The sequence below is a fragment of the Brassica napus genome, chromosome C4 (genome assembly GCF_020379485.1).
Source record: "Brassica napus cultivar Da-Ae chromosome C4, Da-Ae, whole genome shotgun sequence".
Lineage (NCBI taxonomy): Eukaryota > Viridiplantae > Streptophyta > Magnoliopsida > Brassicales > Brassicaceae > Brassica > Brassica napus.
This window is the reverse complement of record NC_063447.1, coordinates 30,165,767-30,181,960: the sequence shown is the minus strand read 5'-3', so window position 1 is coordinate 30,181,960 and position 16,194 is coordinate 30,165,767. Positions and strand designations below refer to the sequence as shown.

At 39.0% G+C, this 16,194-nt stretch overlaps 1 protein-coding gene, 1 long non-coding RNA gene and 1 pseudogene across 2 annotated transcripts; 1 reads left to right on the top strand and 2 right to left on the bottom strand.

The window, feature by feature from the left end:
- Nucleotides 1-1,216: 1,216 nt before the first annotated feature.
- On the bottom strand, nt 1,217-14,521 carry LOC106396810 (annotated as a pseudogene).
- LOC125585312 lies at nt 2,711-4,806 on the top strand. The gene is made up of 2 exons (XR_007322222.1): nt 2,711-3,502; nt 3,815-4,806. It is a non-coding gene; the product is annotated as an uncharacterized LOC125585312 (long non-coding RNA).
- A 561-nt stretch (nt 14,522-15,082) lies between the features above and the next one.
- On the bottom strand, nt 15,083-16,174 carry LOC106393315. Its single transcript, XM_048755736.1, has one exon. It carries the CDS (start codon nt 16,172-16,174, stop codon nt 15,083-15,085), a length of 1,092 nt encoding a protein of 363 aa, XP_048611693.1.
- Between the last annotated feature and the right edge of the window lie 20 nt (nt 16,175-16,194).

Genomic DNA, 16,194 nt, shown 5'->3' with positions numbered 1-16,194 from the left:
AATATTATAATTCCTTGTGATCATAATAAAGACCAACTGAGAGAAAAATGTTTAATGGTTCAAAGGTTCAATAATACAAGTTATCGATTGATTAAACAGGCTATGTTTTACATATGGAAAGTCTGTAGAAAAATCATAGCCGTGTGTGTGTGTGTATGATTAAGTCAGCACGTCTAAGTGAGAACCATAAACCAGGATAGTGACCAGAAGGATGTCTGGTCGTGGCTTAATGATTATAAGCATTGCTAAAGCAAGAAAAGATCGATAACCATGTACAAAGGACATGAGTGTATGACTGCGAATTCATTGTGTGATGAGTTTCATTGCAGCAAATAATTATTGATGGTATGACCTTGGACACTCATGATTATGAACGAATATAGACAAGGTCTATAGCTCAACATGGATCGACAAAAGAAAATAAAGAATGATTGGTTACAATGGATAAAGCCATTGGCACATACGAAGAGATATAAGTCCGAATGAACGAAAGATATGAAGTAAAGTTGTTCGTATGTGTTCTGGGTCTATGACTCAATATATATTGAATCCACGTTTTGGGAAAGCCATATAACCAAAGAGAATCCGTGGGACATGAAAAAGGACCTGCAAGTAAAGTTTTATTGCAGATTATAAAGTCCATCCGAGCACCGTTTGAAGCACCATCAGTTCAACCAAGACATGGAGTGATCAGCAGCAAAGATGTACATCCTGACCACATCTTAATGGAGTTCCAAAAGACATACCAACGTCCAAGACTTACAAGTTCATTCAAGGAGAATCCAGCTGATCATCTTCACCAAGTCATAGGCAACTTCAACGTTCAAGAAGACTCGGATACCAGATGGGAATGCGTCTACTACAGTGATGCATTCATCTGGGGGAGTTCATGTGTTGTACTCTTTTTCCTGTCCTTAGTTTCCCATTTTGCCACATTGGTTTTGGGGTTTTTTAGGAGAGGTTTTAATGAGGCAACATTAAGCATGCAACGAACCTGTACCGGATGTGTCGATCAAGGGGGAGTGTTATAAACCAAATGATGATCGACCATGGACCAGCCCGTACTGCAGGCCCAATCCGGGACATGATAAAGACAACCAGAGACTATGTGTTTATCTAGTTTATATTCCATGTATATCTGTAACATAGTGTTTATCCTTATTCTTATCTTGTTAGGATAAACATGACCTTATGACGGTCTAATACCTTGTATATAAATAGATCTTTTGGTCGACAGTAATGATAACAGAAGTATTTCCCCGACACTTCATTTACAATAATATCTCGTTATTTAGGGTACAAAACAAACCAAGATTTACTATACAAGAGTGGTAGTTTTATTTATTTTCTTTATACTGCAAAAATAAATTACATCAGACTAACCATTCGCACGTTTCTTGACGGGGACTGCATAAAGTGGATTGGTCTTATGCAAAGTAAGACCAAAGCTCTCGTCCATGTCCAAAACCTCAGGAAGGACACCATTTTGAAGCTTCCAATGAAAAGAATGAAGAAGAGAAGCAAGAATGAGAGGTACTGTCTTCATAGCCACAGACATTCCAGGGCATATTCTTCGTCCAGCCCCAAACGGTATCAGCTCAAAATCTCTACCTTTCACATCAATTTCTATTGCTGACAAAAATCTCTGTGGCTCAAACCGCTCTGCGTTTTCCCAAATGCTTGAGTCTCGTCCTATATACCAAGCGTTTACCAAAACCTGAGCATTCTTAGGCACGAGAAACCCCAAAACCTCTACATTTGTCTCGGCTTTGAGTGGGGCTAAAAGTGGACCCGGTGGGTGCAAACGGAGAGTCTCTTTCACTACTGCTTGTAAATATGGAAGATCCGAGATGTGTGACTCCTGAACAACACCATTTGGACCTACCACATCGTCCATCTCGGCTTGAGCTTTAGCCATTGTCTTAGGGTTGCGAAGTAGCTCAGCCATTGCCCATTCCACACCACGGTGGAGTTCGTATCAGTCCCTCCAAGAAACAAGTCCTGAGACATATATACATGATACATATATACATATATAAGTACTATATAGCTAGGTTACATGGCTCGAATTATTATTTCAAAATGCAAACATTTCTATAATCTTTTGAAAAATAGAAGCAACAATGAAAGCATATATAACTCAGTCACAAAGATGTATGATATTATATGAATTGTATATTATAAATAGCACTTACGTAGAGAAAGTGTTTGATATCGTTCACGTTGAGCTCGGATCCATTTTCTTTGACTAAATCCATAAGCGAATCCAAGAGATCACCTTCATTCCTCGTTGTTTTCTCATTGTTCCGAGCATTGATGAACCCTTGAAAAACCTGAAACAACACATCTGAGCATACCTTCATCTCTTTCCGGATACCTTGCAGATCAAGAAACCCTATAAGCGGAAAATAGTTGGCTAGGTTTGGTTTCCCGATGGTTTCCATTATACGAACCACCGATTCTTGGAGTTCCATGGAGGTTATTGGGTCATAACTACCCAAGTTGGTTGAAAAGAAAGTGTTTGAGATTATATTGAGTGATGTGACGAAGGAGGCACGAGCAATGTCGACAGACTCTCCTCTTTCGCATATTTCGCTCATAAAGGTTACAAGTTCATTCACTTTCTTCATGCGCACCGACTTGGTGGCGTCGAGACACTGCGGGGAGAACATGTGAGTCGCCGATATCTTCCTCCATAACCTATGTGGAACATAGTAGAGCCCATCCATAGTGAATCAGTAAATAAACTAGGCCAAGGCATTTTATCCAAATGGAAAAATTGAACCGGAAAAAACAAATGGAAACTGAACAGAAACAAATAAAAATCCAAATGGTTTATAATTCTCTAAATCCGAAAACCAAAAACAAAAATATAATTTATAAACTAAAAATTACTCAAACACCTAAATTGCCAAAATATTTGTATCTGAATTATATGAAATTATCTAAATTACCCGATATTTAAATCTGAGCAATTTGAAAGATTTGATATTTTATTTAAAACCTCGGAGTTATTTGATTTTTTTGTTTGATTTATTAGAAATTACCCAAAAAACCTCGAACCAAAGCTAATCAGATTTTTTTTGGATATTAGTGGGTTCTTAATATTTTTTACCCGAACCAAAATTTAACTGAATTTTATAAAATCTAGGTTCCTGTATTTTTAAATCTGCAAAAAGAAGAAATAAAAAAATTTCTAAGAGGAAATCTCTTATACAAAACGCTCTCAAGACAAAAATGGCGATGGCAAAGGAGATCTAGGGTTTCGATGGATTCTCGACGATGGGATCCCGGTGCGGTGAAGAAGGGGATGTGTGGGTTGGATCGGGGGTACATCTATTGAAGGATTATAGAGAAACGAACGGGCGATTCCAGCGAATTTTTCGGTTGATGGAGATGGTATTGGAAATCGTTTCCCTTGGAAAATTGAGGAGATATGGAAGCTTAATAAATCAGATCTCGATTTCAATCATCTTCAAGATGAAATCGCGAAAATCACAAGGTATGATTTCTGATTTAAATATTGAGATAAAGAGATTCAATTTTGGATTTGCTTCGGGAAGTATGGATTATTATATTGGTCATGGAGTTTAAACGATTACGATTTAAATCATTTTGTGAGATCGTGATGGAGATTGAACGGATCAATTCTAGTGGGCTGGGATTCAATAAGGAATATTCTCTCTTTACTCATATGTCTCTCGGGGTTTCTTATAAAAGGAGGATTGGGTTCATTTGTTGTCATATCATTCATATTTGTCTCTTCCTTTCTTGTTACAACAGAGTTAAGAGTGTTTTTGGTATTATGACGCAGACTCAGTTGCTCGTTAACAACACTGACGTTAAGAATGGCGAGTCCACTCGCAAAAGGCTGAAGATTTCAGTCCCACACTTTGACAACTCGGAGCTGATCAAAACATTTTCCAAAACGTTGATTGGAAGGTGTATGAACCCACGGGAGCAAGATATGAAGGCGCTGATCACGAATCTCCCAAAGAGACAAGTGTTTGGCTTTGTACAAGACCGCTTGAATAATAGGGTAAATGGATTGACTTTTAGCTTCTTTACTAAATGAAGAAAGGAGGTGATTATTAAATCGGTGGTCACAGCTCTGCCAAACCATGTAATGTCTGTTTATTGGTTACCGAAGACAACAGTTAAACTGAGGAAGCGCTCATGGCATATGACGAGGAAGCGCAGCCACAAGAGGAGGAGGTACAGCTTCTGACGGGTGATGGAGATGACGCAGCTGTTGCAGACTTGGGGAAGAACAAGACTACTAGCAAGAGGTTGTTTAAACCAGCTGCAAATACCGCAAGAAGCACGAAGATGAGGAGTGCCTCAGCTCTGGTTTCCCCGCGCAAGAGAGCTGCAACAGAGACAAGCCACCGTGGTGATAATAACAAACAACAGGAGAGTAAGGGGACTTCATTCCCGAAATCTGGCAATCAAAAAGCTTAGTTTATGGATCAAGTCTCTTTAATACCTGGATCAAGGAAGCGGGGTTTTAGTTATGAGCTGGGGGTAGTTTTATGTTCAATAAGCTCTATGAGCGTTTGTTTCTTTACGGGTTGGATGGGTTTTATGCGTGTTGTTTCTGTTGCTTTCTCAGGGAAGGTTTGTGTTTGGCTTTTGCATTGGCAGTCTATGAAAATTTTAATGTTTTGGTTGTTGAGATCATGTCAGTCTCTTATTACTAATTTTGGCATATTGGAGCGTGGTCGGTATGTAATGATTTCTGGGAACATGGGGCTTTATTCGAGACCATGGTACATATATGTAATATCAGTCAGGTTGCAGCACCTACTGCATTTGGTCTCATTAAACCAAGTGCAGATTCAATTAAGAATGAGGGTATTGAAACGGATATCTATGTTGGGGAGTAACACGTTGGAGAAAGGAAGCTGGTGAGGGGATCTTACGGAGACTGAGAGATAATAGGAACGAACGGTTTCGAAAGGGCGTGAGGATATGGATTGTTATACTTTTGGCACTGATCCTACGTTATAATAATAATGGAGATGTCTTAGATTGGGATGAGATAACAAGTTTTTTGTACGTTTATATAGTGGTAGTCTTACGAGCAGGTATTATAAATTATTTGTGGGTCTCTAAGCTTATACTGGTAAAGTATCGGGATTTGGTTCTACAAATCGGTTATGGGATGGGGATGTGTACTGAGTTTTTGGAGCAAATACATAATTCATTAATATGTTGTAACATAAAGTATTATTCAATTTTAAGATATATGTTATGGTTGTGTCTTTCTTTGGTTGGGGGACGCCAGGATGTGATGATACGGTTTGAGTCTATTGGTCAAACAATGTGTTGCATTGTTATAACTGGTATTTTTATGGAATCAATGGTGCGGTGTTGGGCTGAGGACACGAGGAGAAATTCTGCTGGAAAATTATTATTGGGTATCATTAAACCTGTTTGTTCTGGTTCAGAGGAGCAATACAAATACTGTTATATATGAAAATTCTAAGTTAGAATTGTAGAAGACTTGGAAGTCATTGGACTATAAGTTATCTCCGGGAGATTTGGCACAAACATAAACCATAATTTTTATTCTTATTTGAAACGAAACAGGATTTCGATTTCGTACAGAGGTTTCAATCACACTTTGGATATGATAGTTTGGCTACTGTGGAACCAAATGGGAGGAGCGGTGGTCTAGCTCTTTATTATAATAACGAATATCAGGTTAAAATCTTATATTCTAGTAACAGAATGATAGATATTGAGGCGGTGGTCAAAGGAAAACAAGTTTTTCTTACCTTTGTCTATGGGGACCCAGTACAAGAGTTAAGAGAACATGTATGGGAGAGACTAACTCGGTTTGGATTATCACGATCTGAACCCTGGTTTATTATTGGAGATTTAAATGAGATTACCGGAAATCATGAAAAGGATTGGGGCTCTCTGAGATGCACAACCTCCTCCATTCCTTTCAACAATATGATAAGGAATAGTGGATTATTAGAATTTCTGGCTCGAGGTAACAAACTTTCTTGGCAAGGAAGGAGGGGTAAAGGAAAAGGAGCAGTAATGGTCAGATGTCGATTGGATCGAGCCTTGGCAAATGAGGAATAACATACGCTTTTCCCATGTTCTTACACAGAATACTTGAAGATAGTGGATTCTGATCATCTCCCGGTGGTTGCTTTTCTGGAGGATAATTTATCAAGGAAAATAAAGGGACAGTTCAGGTTTGATAAGAGATGGGTGGGGCAGGAAGGGCTCATGGAATCAATTGTGGCAGGCCGGACAAAAAATCAGGGAGGACAACTAGTCGATTTTGTTACAAAATAAACAATTGTCGTCATGAAATATCCTCATGGAGAAAGGATAATTAACCATATGGGAAGGACAAGATCAAAGATCTTCAGCAGGAACTGGAAGAGGTTCAAATGGATAATAATATATCACAAGAGGATATTCTGGAAGTTTCCAAAAAGTTACAAGAGGCTTACAAGGATGAAGAGGAATATTGGCACCAAAAAAGCTGGAATATGTGGTATTCATCAGGAGATCTTAATACTAAGTTTTACCACGCCTTAACAAAGCAGCGTAGGGTTCGAAATAAAATAGTAGGACTCCATGATGAAATGGGTAATTGGATAACAGAAGAAAACGGAATTGAGAAGGTGGCGGTTGACTATTTTGAAGGGTTGTTTACTACTACTGAGCCATCGGCATTTGATAGTTTTTTGGAAGAGATAGTCTCATCTATTTCCCTCCAAATGTATCAAATATTATTAAGATTAGCAACAGAGGAAGAGGTCCGTCAAGCTTTATTTATGATGCACCCGGAGAAAGCACCAGGTCCGGATGGAATGACAGCCCTCTTTTTTTTCAGCATTCCTGTCATGTTATCAAGGAGGATGTGGTTGAGCTGGTGAACAATTTTATGATCACAGGAAGTATGGACCCACGGTTAAATATTATTAATATTTTTATGATTCCGAAAATAGAGAGACCTACAAGGATGGCAGAACAAAGGCTGATAAGTCTATGTAATGTTTGTTACAAGATTATCTCAAAAGTTTTGTGTCAAAGATTAAAAATTTGCCTACCCCGAATGATTTTGGAGACACAATCGGCTTTTGTGGCGGGCAGGTTAATATCAGATAATATCCTTATTGCTCAGGAAATTTCATGGACTGAGGACTAATAAGTCTTGTCAAAATAAGTTTATGGCAATCAAAACAGATATGAGCAAGGCATATGATCGGATTTAATGGAGTTTTATTGGGGCTCTTCTTCACAAAATGGGATTTGATCCTCGGTGGATCAATTTGATGTTGAAATGTATATCATCGGTCCAATATAGGGTACTTATCAATGGTCAGCCACGAGGTCTTATAACTCCCCAGTGGGGCTTACGTCAGGGGCAGTGCCGTTCCAAAATTTGACGTGGCCTAAAGCACAATAAAAATTATGTGGCCTTTTATATAAATACTAATGGAAAATAGTAATGCAAACAACACAAAAGTGCTCTAAATCATTGAATATGGCTGAATCTGTAATAAAAATGTGACCCTAAAATTTGTTATATATCTTGTGGCCAAAAGCATGTGCTTTACTTGCCTTATAGCAAGGACGGGCCTGGTCAGGGGGATCCTCTATCTCCGTATTTATTTATTATGTGTACTGAGGCATTAATTGCGAACATTAGGAAGGCGGAGAGAGGAAAACAATTAACTGGACTGAAGGTAGCAAGAGCTTGTCCAGCAATTTGTCATTTGCTATTCGCAGATGATAGTCTTTTCTTTTGTAAGGAAAATAAAGAGGAGTGTCAAACCATTCTCAGGATTTTAATGGAATATGAGGCTGTCTCAGGGCAACAAATTAATTTTCAGAAATCCTCAATTCAATTCGGACACAAGATTGAAGAATCCAGCCGGCAAGAATTGAGAGATATTTTGGAAATTCAGAATATCGGAGGAATGAGATCTTATTTAGGGTTACCTGAAAGTCTTGGCGGTTCTAAGGTACAAGTGTTTGGCTTTGTACAAGACCGCTTGAATAATAGGGTTAATGGATGGACTTTTAGCTTCTTTGCTAAAGGAGGAAAGGAGGTGATTATTAAATCGGTGGTCACAGCTCTGCCAAACCATGCAATGTCTGTTTATCGGTTAACGAAGACAATAGTTGAACTGAGGAAGCGCTCATGGCATATGACGAGGAAGCACAGTCACAAGAGGAGGAGGTACAGCTTCTGACGGGTGATGGAGATGACGCAGCTGTTGCAGACTTGGGGAAGAACAAGACTACTAGCAAGAGGTTGTTTAAACCAGCTGCAAATACCGCAGGAAGCACGAAGACGAGGAGTGCCTCAGCTCTGGTTTCCCCGGGCAAGAGAGCTGCAACAAAGACAAGCCGCTGTGGTGATAATCACAAACAACAGGAGAGTAAGGGGACTTCATTCCCGAAATCTGGCGATCAAAAAGCTTAGTTCATGGATCAAGTCTCTTTAATACCTGGATCAAGGAAGCGGGGTTTTAGTTATGAGTTGGGGGTAGTTTTATATTCAATAAGCTCTATGAGCGTTTGTTTCTTTACGGGTTGGATGGGTTTTATGGGTGCTGTTTCTGTTGCTTTCTCAGGGAAGGTTTGTGTTTGGCTTTTGCATTGGCAGTCTATGAAAATTTTAATGTTTTGGTTGTTGAGATCATGTCAGTCTCTTATTACTAATTTTGGCATATTGGAGCGTGGTCGGTATGTAATGATTTCTGGGAACGTGGGGCTTTATTCGAGACCATGGTACATATATGTAATATCAGTCAGGTTGCAGCACCTACTACATTTGGTCTCATTAAACCAAGTGCAGATTCAATTAAGAATGAGGGTATTAAAACAGATATCTATGTTGGGGAGTAATACGTTCGAGAAGGAAGCTGGTGAGGGGATCTTACGGAGACTGAGAGATAATAGGAACGAACGGTTTCGAAAGGGCGTGAGGATATGGATTGTTATACTTTTGGCACTGATCCTACGTTATTATAATAATGGAGATGTCTTAGATTGGGATGAGATAACAACAGGTTTTTTGTACGTTGATATAGTGGTAGTCTGACGAGCAGGTATTATAAATTATTTGTGGGTCTCTAGGCTTATATTGGTAAAGTATCGGGATTTGGTTCTACAAATCGGTTATGGGATGGGGATGTGTACTGAGTTTTTGGAGCAAATACATAATTCATTAATATGTTGTAACATAAAGTATTATTCAATTTTAAGATATATGTTATGGTTGTGTCTTTCTTTGGTTGGTGGACGCCATGATGTGATGATACGGTTTGAGTCTATTGGTCAAACAATGTGTTGCATTGTTATAAGTGGTATTTTTATGGAATCTATGGTGCGGTGTTGGGCTGAGGACACGAGGAGAAATTATGCCGGAAAATTATTATTGGGTATCATTAAACCTGTTTGTTCTGGCTCAGAGGAGCAATACAAATACTGTTATATATGAAAATTCTAAGCTGGAATTGTAGAGAATTTGGAAGTCATTGGATTATAAGTTATCTCCGGGAGATTTGGCACAAACATAAACCATAATTTTTATTTTTATCTGAAACGAAACAGGATTTCGATTTCATACAGAGGTTTCAATCACACTTTGGATATGATAGTTTGGCTACTGTGGAATCAAATGGGAGGAGCGGTGGTCTACCTCTTTATTATAATAATGAATATCAGGTTAAAATCTTATATTCTAGTAACAGAATGACAGATATTGAGGCGGTGGTCAAAGGAAAACAAGTTTTAATTACCTTTGTCTATGGGGACCCGGTACAAGAGTTAAGAGAACATGTATGGGAGAGACTAACTCGGTTTGGATTATCACGATCCGAACCCTGGTTTATTATTGGAGATTTAAATGAGATTACCTGAAATCATGAAAAGGATTGGGGCTCTCTAAGATGCACAACCTCCTTCATTCCTTTCAACAATATGATAAGGAATAGTGGATTATTAGAATTTCCGGCTCGAGGTAACAAACTTTCTTGGCAAGGAAGGAGGGGTAAAGGAAAAGGAGCAGTAATGGTCAGATGTCGATTGGATCGAGCCTTGGCAAATGAGGAATGGCATACGCTTTTCCCATGTTCTTACACAGAATACTTGAAGATGGTGGGTTCTGATCATCGCCCGGTGGTTGCTTTTGCTTTTCTGGAGGATAATTTATCAAGGAAAAAAAAGGGACAGTTCAGGTTTGATAAGAGATGGGTGGGGCAGGAAGGGCTCATGGAATCAATTGTGGCAGGCTGGACAGAAAATCAGGGAGGACAACTAGTGGATTTTGTTACAAAAATCAACAATTGTCGTCATGAAATATCCTCATGGAGAAAGGATAATCAACCATATGGGAAGGACAAGATCAAAGATTTTCAGCAGGAACTGGAAGAGGTTCAAATGGATAATAATATATCACAAGAGGATATTCTGGAAGTTTCCAAAAAGTTACAAGAGGCTTACAAGGATGAGGAGGAATATTGGCACCAAAAAAGCTGGAATATGTGGTATTCATCGGGAGATCTTAATACTAAGTTTTACCACGCCTTAACAAAGCAGCGTAAGGTTCGAAATACAAATAGTAGGACTCCATGATGAAATGGGTAATTGGATAACAGAAGAAAACGAAATTGAGAAGGTGGTGGTTGACTATTTTGAAGGGTTGTTTACTACTACTGAGCCATCGGCATTTGATAGTTTTTTGGAAGAGATAGTCCCATCTATTTCCCCCCAAATGAATCAAATATTATCAAGATTAGCAACGGAGGAAGAGGTCCGTCAAGCTTTATTTATGATGCACCCGGAGAAAGCACCAGGTCCGGATGGAATGACAGCCCTCTTTTTTTCAGCATTCCTGGCATGTTATCAAGGAGGATGTGGTTGAGCTGGTGAACAATTTTCTGGTCACAGGAAGTATGGACCAGCGGTTAAATATTACTAATATTTGTATTATTCCGAAAATAGAGAGACCTACAAGGATGGCGGAACTAAGGCCGATAAGTCTATGTAATGTTGGTTACAAGATTATCACGAAAGTTTTGTGTCAAAGATTAAAAATTTGCCTACCCCGAATGATTTCAGAGACACAATCGGCTTTTTTGGCGGGCAGGTTAATATCAGATAATATCCTTATTGCTCAGGAAATGTTTCATGGACTGAGGACTAATAAGTCTTGTCAAAATAAGTTTATGGCAATCAAAACGGATATGAGCAAGGCATATGATCGGATTTAATGGAGTTTTATTGGGGCTTTTCTTCACAAAATGGGATTTGATCCTCGATGGATCAATTTGATGTTGGAATGTATATCATCGGTCCAATGTAGGGTACTTATCAATGGTCAGCGACGAGGTCTTATAACTCCCCAGTGGGGCTTACGTCATGGGGATCCTCTATCTCTGTATTTATTTATTATGTGTACTAAGGTATTAATTGCGAACATTAGGAAGACGAAGAGAGGAAAACAATTAACTGGACTGAAGGTAGCAAGAGCTTGTCCGCAATTTCTCATTTGCTATTGGCAGATGATAGTCTTTTTTTTTGTAAGGCAAATAAAGAGGAGTATCAAACCATTCTCAGGATTTTAATGGAATATGAGGCTATCTCAGGGCAACAAATTAATTTACAAAAATCTTCAATTCAATTCGGACACAAGATTGAAGAATCCAGCCGGCAAAAATTGAGAGATATTTTAGAAATTCAGAATATCGGAGGAATGAGATCTTATTTAGGGTTATCTGAAAGTCTTGGCGGTTTTAAGGTACAAGTGTTTGGTTTTGTACAAGACCGCTTGAATAATAGGGTTAATGAATGGACTTTTAGGTTCTTTACTAAAGGAGGAAAGGAGGTGATTATTAAATCAGTGGTCACAGCTCTGCCAAACCATGTAATGTCTGTTTATCGTTTACCGAAGACAACAGTTAAAAAGTTTACGAGTGCAGTAGCTCAGTTTTGGTGGAGTCCAGGAGGAAGCACAAAAGGCATGCATTGAAAATCATGGGATAAATTATGCTTGCCTAAAGACAATGGTGGACTAGGCTTTAAAGATCTTATGGATTTTAATACGGCGATGCTTGGAAAGCAATTGTGGAGGCTGATTGAGAAGCCAAATACTTTTTTCTAGGGTCTTCAAAGGACAGTATTACAGGAATGCCTCACCCCTGAAACCGATCCGTTCATATTCCCCGTCATATGGCTGGAGGAGTATTATATCTGCTAGATCTTTGGTTTGTAAAGGACTAATTGAAAGGGTTGGAACAGTTCATCTATTTCAGTATGGAATGATCCTTGGATCCCGGCCACTCGCCCGAGACCAGCAAACAAAAACATTCAAACCAATTACTCGGACCTTACAGTGGTTTCCCTCATTAATCCGGAATCCCTAACATGGAATTTACAGGTAATCATGACTTTGGTGGACCCCAATGATGTAAAAATTAATGAAAGTATTCCATTAAGTAGAAACTCGATGGAAGATAGGAATGGATGGCATTTTACTAACAATGGAAAATACTCGGTCCAATCAGGTTACCTAGTGGAACGGGTCTATCCTGATAAGGAAAAACCGCCAGATTTTTATGGTCCCAATGTGGATACACTAAAAGCATTCTGCTGAAAAGTGCGGTGTCCTCCGAAGATAAGACACTTTTTATTGCAAATGCTTTCGGGATGTATAGTGTTAATGAAAAATCTTCAAGCGAGAGGAATACAAGGGGATATATGTTGTGCTCGATGTGGTGATCCGGAGGAATCAATAAATCATGTGTTTTTTGAATGTCCTCCAGCACGTCAAGTGTGGGCATTATCTAAGATACCATCAAATCCTAATGTTTTTCCTAGTAGCTCTTTGTTTGCTAACATGGATCATCTATTTTGGAGAGTCAATACAAAGATGGATGACCACCAATTTGCTTGGATATTATGGTATATATGGAAAGGTCGGAATAACAAAGTGTTTAGCAATTTGGATATTGAACCAAGTGACACACTTAAAATAGCAGTATTGGAATCAACATTTTGGGCTGAGGCACAGGTAGTCAATGATCAAACGAGGGGGCATTCGGCACAGACCAGATCCACAACAATAACCTCAGGACGATGGTGCTTCATAGATGGTTCATGGAAAGACAATGATTTATTTTCAGGGCAAGGTTGGTACAGCACTTTACCGGGTTTTGATGGTTTATTAGGGGCAAAGAATGTAAGGGCATGTCTTTCACCTCTTCATTCGGAGGTAGATGCATTAATTTGGGCTATGGAATGTATGAAGAATTTAAGACAGTTTCAGATTACGTTTGCAACGGATTGTTCTCAATTGGTGAAGATGGTTTCGGAACCAGAAGAATAACCAGCATTTGAGAGTTACCTAGATGACATTAAGCTTTTAAGAAGAAGCTTTATCAACTCAGAAATCGTTCATGTACCCCGAACGGAGAACCTACGGGCGGATAGCTTAGCACGCATTGCTCGCACACAACCGTCTTTCGTCGTTCACATGGATTCGGAGTTACCAATTTGGTTTACAGAGTCAATATAAGTCTGTAAATGTTTGCCGTAAAAAAAAAAAAGGTTCTAAGAGGAACCGAACAGAAACCCTGAATGACCAGGAAACCTAACTTATACGAGTTTGGGATATACAACCCTCAAACGACCAAACTATTATTACAAATATGTTCTATTACTATTTTATTTTTACTATGAGAAACATGAAAATAGATTAATATAGCCAAATTATTTAACCATGTGAAATTCCAAAAAACAGACAAGTTGTCTGTAATTTACCTCCAACGAGGGGATGTCGAAGGTAGCCAGGCCATGGAGACATCGTGGTGGTCGATTGAACGAATTGGGTCGAGGATGATTCGTCCAGACAGGACTTGGTCATGAGTTTTAAGCACCTCTCTTGCAGCCTCTGGTGAGGAAATGATCACTGTGGTTAAACTTCCAAACCTAAGACTCATGACTGGGCCATAAATTCTGGAGAGGTTGGCAAGTGAGCGATGTGGAGCTTTTCCGATCTGGAAAATGTTTCCAATGATAGGCCATCCCGGAGGTCCCGGAGGCAGTGCGTTGGATCTCCGTTGGGATCTGACGGCGGCGGCTAGGAGAATGAATGATAATAGGAAGCAAAAGATCAGGAACAGAGCCGCCTCCATTGGATATTTCCAAGTCCGTTACGTCTCTTCTTAGCCACTTTGTTTTACTTATCTATGGAGATGATGTAAAGCTAGCTGTGTAATCGTTTTGAACATTCTTCCACCACTTTCCTTCTAATAGTTACGTTTGTTGACAAATACAGAAAAAAAACAATTTTTTTTTATCTTTATATTCAGGAAAAGTATCATATATACCAAGAAACAATATGTAAGTATACAAAGTTTGCTGGTAAAAGAAAATGTAATTGTTATATTATATAGAATATGAATTATTTGTGATTCATATAATATATCTTTCTTAGAGTAAGATGATTTAGCAATTGGTCTATTAGGGATTTAGTATGGGGATAATAAAAACTAGTGAATTTTCTCCTGCAATTTAAAAACCAAAAATCACTGTATCTACAAAAAAATGTTTTTAACAAAAAAAATTAAATGTTAAATACCTAGGAATGATTTTTGGCCTTTTTTTTTTAGTAAAAGCTTTCAAATTTAAATAGCATAAAACGTTTAGAGGATAGAGTGATAAAACCCTATAGCGAGATAAAGCTTGCATGAGCACATCATGATAGTTAAAATCTCATACCTATGAAACTACTTAGGTAGAAATTAGTAAAATCAACTATGAAATAAAAGACAGTAGCTAGCGTTTGGATCCACGGCCACGCGGACCATGTTTTCCTCTCCCTTGTATTTTCTTCCATTCCAAGTTTTGGTATTTGATATGAGGTTTTGTCTCTCTCCCACCTCTTGTCAAGCTGAGAGAGCCCATTGGCTCTATCCCAGCTTCATCCACGTCACCTAGCACAAAGAAACAAGAAGGACTCTCGAATGCATTAGCGTTAGGTGTTGTGGTTACGGGGTCAACAACAGAGGTTTTTTTGGACCTCCTTGTTGATATTGTTTCATGCAACAGTTTCCATAATGGGTGTTGTAGTGGCATCATGAGCAGATAGAACATCTGCTAAGATGGCTGTAGAAGTGATCAAGCTTGGCGATGCAGCAGATGCAACTTGGCTTTCCGTAGAAACATCTGAGGAAACAAACAGTGGTTCATGATCAGTAACAAAATCCAAACCTGAGCTTGGAGCAACTTTAGAAGTGGTGGTTTCTTGGTCAGTGAGCTCTTTTTGTTGAAATGTTGAAGTATATGGGGCATCATTCTCATTTTGATGAATAATGATGTCAATATCCACAACAGGTACATCCGCACTAATAGCCACTGAATTTGACAGCAAGGTAGAATTCTCTGGAACTTTGGGAGGCTGAAGGCACCTCTTCTCTTTGTGGCCTAAACACCCACACCTCTCACATGTAGTAGGGATCCAAGTATAGTCAACCTTAATCAGAAAAATATTGTCTTGTTTATCATCAAGAGCTATAAGCTTTGGAAAGTCCTTATCCAATTCCATTTCCACCAATACTTTGGCTTCGCCCATGTTGGTAGGATCTAGACGATGTTTATGTGTTAAGATGGGCTCACCGAGACCAGAGGCAACATGACTAATACCCAATCTAGAGTAGCAGCAGTCGGGAATGTCCTTCAAAGTCACCCATACTAGAAGAGTTGAAACTTCTGGAATTTTGAATGAACCCTCTGATGTGTACGGCAACACAAAAAGCAAGAAATTGTCAATATGCCATACTCCTCTTTGAATAATCCATTGACGAGTAGGTTGATGTGGGATATGAAACATATACGATGGATCATTAAGCTTCTTACAGGAAATCTTACAGCTTCTTCCCCAGAGTCTATTGACTACAACATGAACTAGGCCACCCGGAGGTAAATAACATTTATGAAATTTTCCAATAACATATTCATCCTTGTTCTCTGGTCCTAATCTAAAGACTTTAGAAGGGATTGATACCTCAGGTGTACCATCGAGTCGGTAGGTAGGTGAAGCTTCCCGATACATATTGCGTGATTGGGGACCCAATCTTGCAGCCCATGGGAAGCGGAGAGTGCCATCAGCTTTAAGCTCCGGAGGTGGCATTTTCTCTATCGGAATCTACA